Below are 1524 nucleotides of genomic sequence, written 5' to 3' on the forward strand. Positions count from 1 at the left end.
ATGGAATACTCTTAAGTGCTTTGGGGATAAGTACGTCAGTAATTTGTTAAGACAACAAAAACTAGGTAGACAAATGCTTTGCTGGAAATCGAACGTGGAGCTGTCGATGGGCCCATTCGGCCGGGGGGAGGAGGGGGGGACAGAATCTCACTATGTGGAAATTGTCATTCCGTTTGTGGCGGAAGGCTAGAATTCCACCAAAGTGGCATTGTTTTGCTCCGAACAGGTGTGCATTGCAGAAGAAGGGCGAATCCAGCAGATTAGCGGAAGGCTTCAAGGGGGATTGGAAGTAGACAGCATGCGGGGGTGTCACGAATCCAGGTATTGCTGCATTGCATTTCCCAGACGACCTCACCCAAAACACAACCAGAGCCCTGGCGCTGTGTGCTCTGGTGAACTGTGTTGGCTGTGTCTTCCCCTGAAGATGCTTGCAAGACAAAATCTCCCACCGCTTACAGAACGGTGGCGGAAGGCCTAGGAAATGTTTCGCTTTGCCTTTCCGGAAGGCTTTCCCCTCGACGCTCCGGCCTGCCACCACCTCCGGCTGCTCCTACTTGGCCGCTTTGGCGGGTTCCGAAGACTGCCGGACGTCTGTCCATTCTTGCATGGTGCTTTGCAGCGCCTGGGTTTTCTCCTTATCGACTTGCACGTAATCGACCTTCTCGTCGGAGGCGACCGACGACGTGGAGGGCTGCTCGGAATGGGGAGGGGGGAAGCAAAGAACTGGGTGACTCGGCCGTACATCAACAGCAATGCCCTACAGCAGGGGTCCCCAACGTGGTGCCCGTAGGTGCCATACCTTTCCTGGTAACTTCCAAACGCTTTCAGGAAGTGGGTGGGGCCAGGTGGGACATCTGTCTATCGGGGCATCTGATTGGCCATTGGAGATATGATTGCCTGTGCATACTTTCTAACCCTTCTTCTCTCCTGCATTTGGGATTCCTCTGTGTGTGTGTATGTGGGGGGGTTGCACCTACCACCCTGTGTCAGAATTTCAACGGTGCCCCCAGGCTCAAAAAAGGTGGAGACTCGCCCTGACCCGGATAGCCCAAGGCAAGCCCGAACTCGTCAGATCTCGGAAGCTAAGCAGGGCCGACCCTGGCAAGTAATTGGATGGGAGACCTTCAAGGAATACCAGGGCCGGGATGCAGAGCCAGGCAATAGCAAGCCACCGCTCTGAAACTTCCAAGCCCCACTAGGGGTTGCTAGAATTCAACCGTGACTTCCAGGCATACATATACACCAATTTAAAAAAAAGTTGGAGATCCCTGTACTAAAGAATTCCAGCCAAAGGCTGGGCTGTTTCAAATAAATGTGTGAAACCTTGCCTCTTTTGCTTCCCGGCCTCCACCCCCTCCCCTGTCCTCCAGCAACTCAAGCACAGAGCAGATCTTGGACCACAGATGGGGAGGGGCCGTGGCTCAGCAGTACAGCATCTGCTTGGCATGCAGAAGGTCCCAGGTTCAATCCCCAGCATCTCCAGTTAAAAGGACCAGGCAGTAGATGATGGGAAATACCTCAGCC

At 53.9% G+C, this 1524-nt stretch overlaps 1 protein-coding gene across 1 annotated transcript in view; it reads right to left on the minus strand.

Moving 5' to 3' along the window:
- Positions 1-499: 499 nt before the first annotated feature.
- GAB2 (GRB2 associated binding protein 2) overlaps positions 500-1524 on the minus strand; it is a gene marked incomplete at its 5' end in the record, with an annotated part of 17575 nt that continues 16550 nt past the window's right edge. Inside the window, one exon of the mRNA XM_015417769.1 lies at positions 500-691. Coding sequence (XP_015273255.1) covers positions 551-691 — 141 coding nt within the window. The remainder of the gene's footprint in view (positions 692-1524) is intronic.

Source organism: Gekko japonicus, unplaced genomic scaffold, assembly GCF_001447785.1.
Source record: "Gekko japonicus isolate JY-2015 unplaced genomic scaffold, Gekko_japonicus_V1.1 scaffold5333, whole genome shotgun sequence".
Taxonomy (NCBI): Eukaryota; Metazoa; Chordata; class Lepidosauria; order Squamata; family Gekkonidae; genus Gekko; species Gekko japonicus.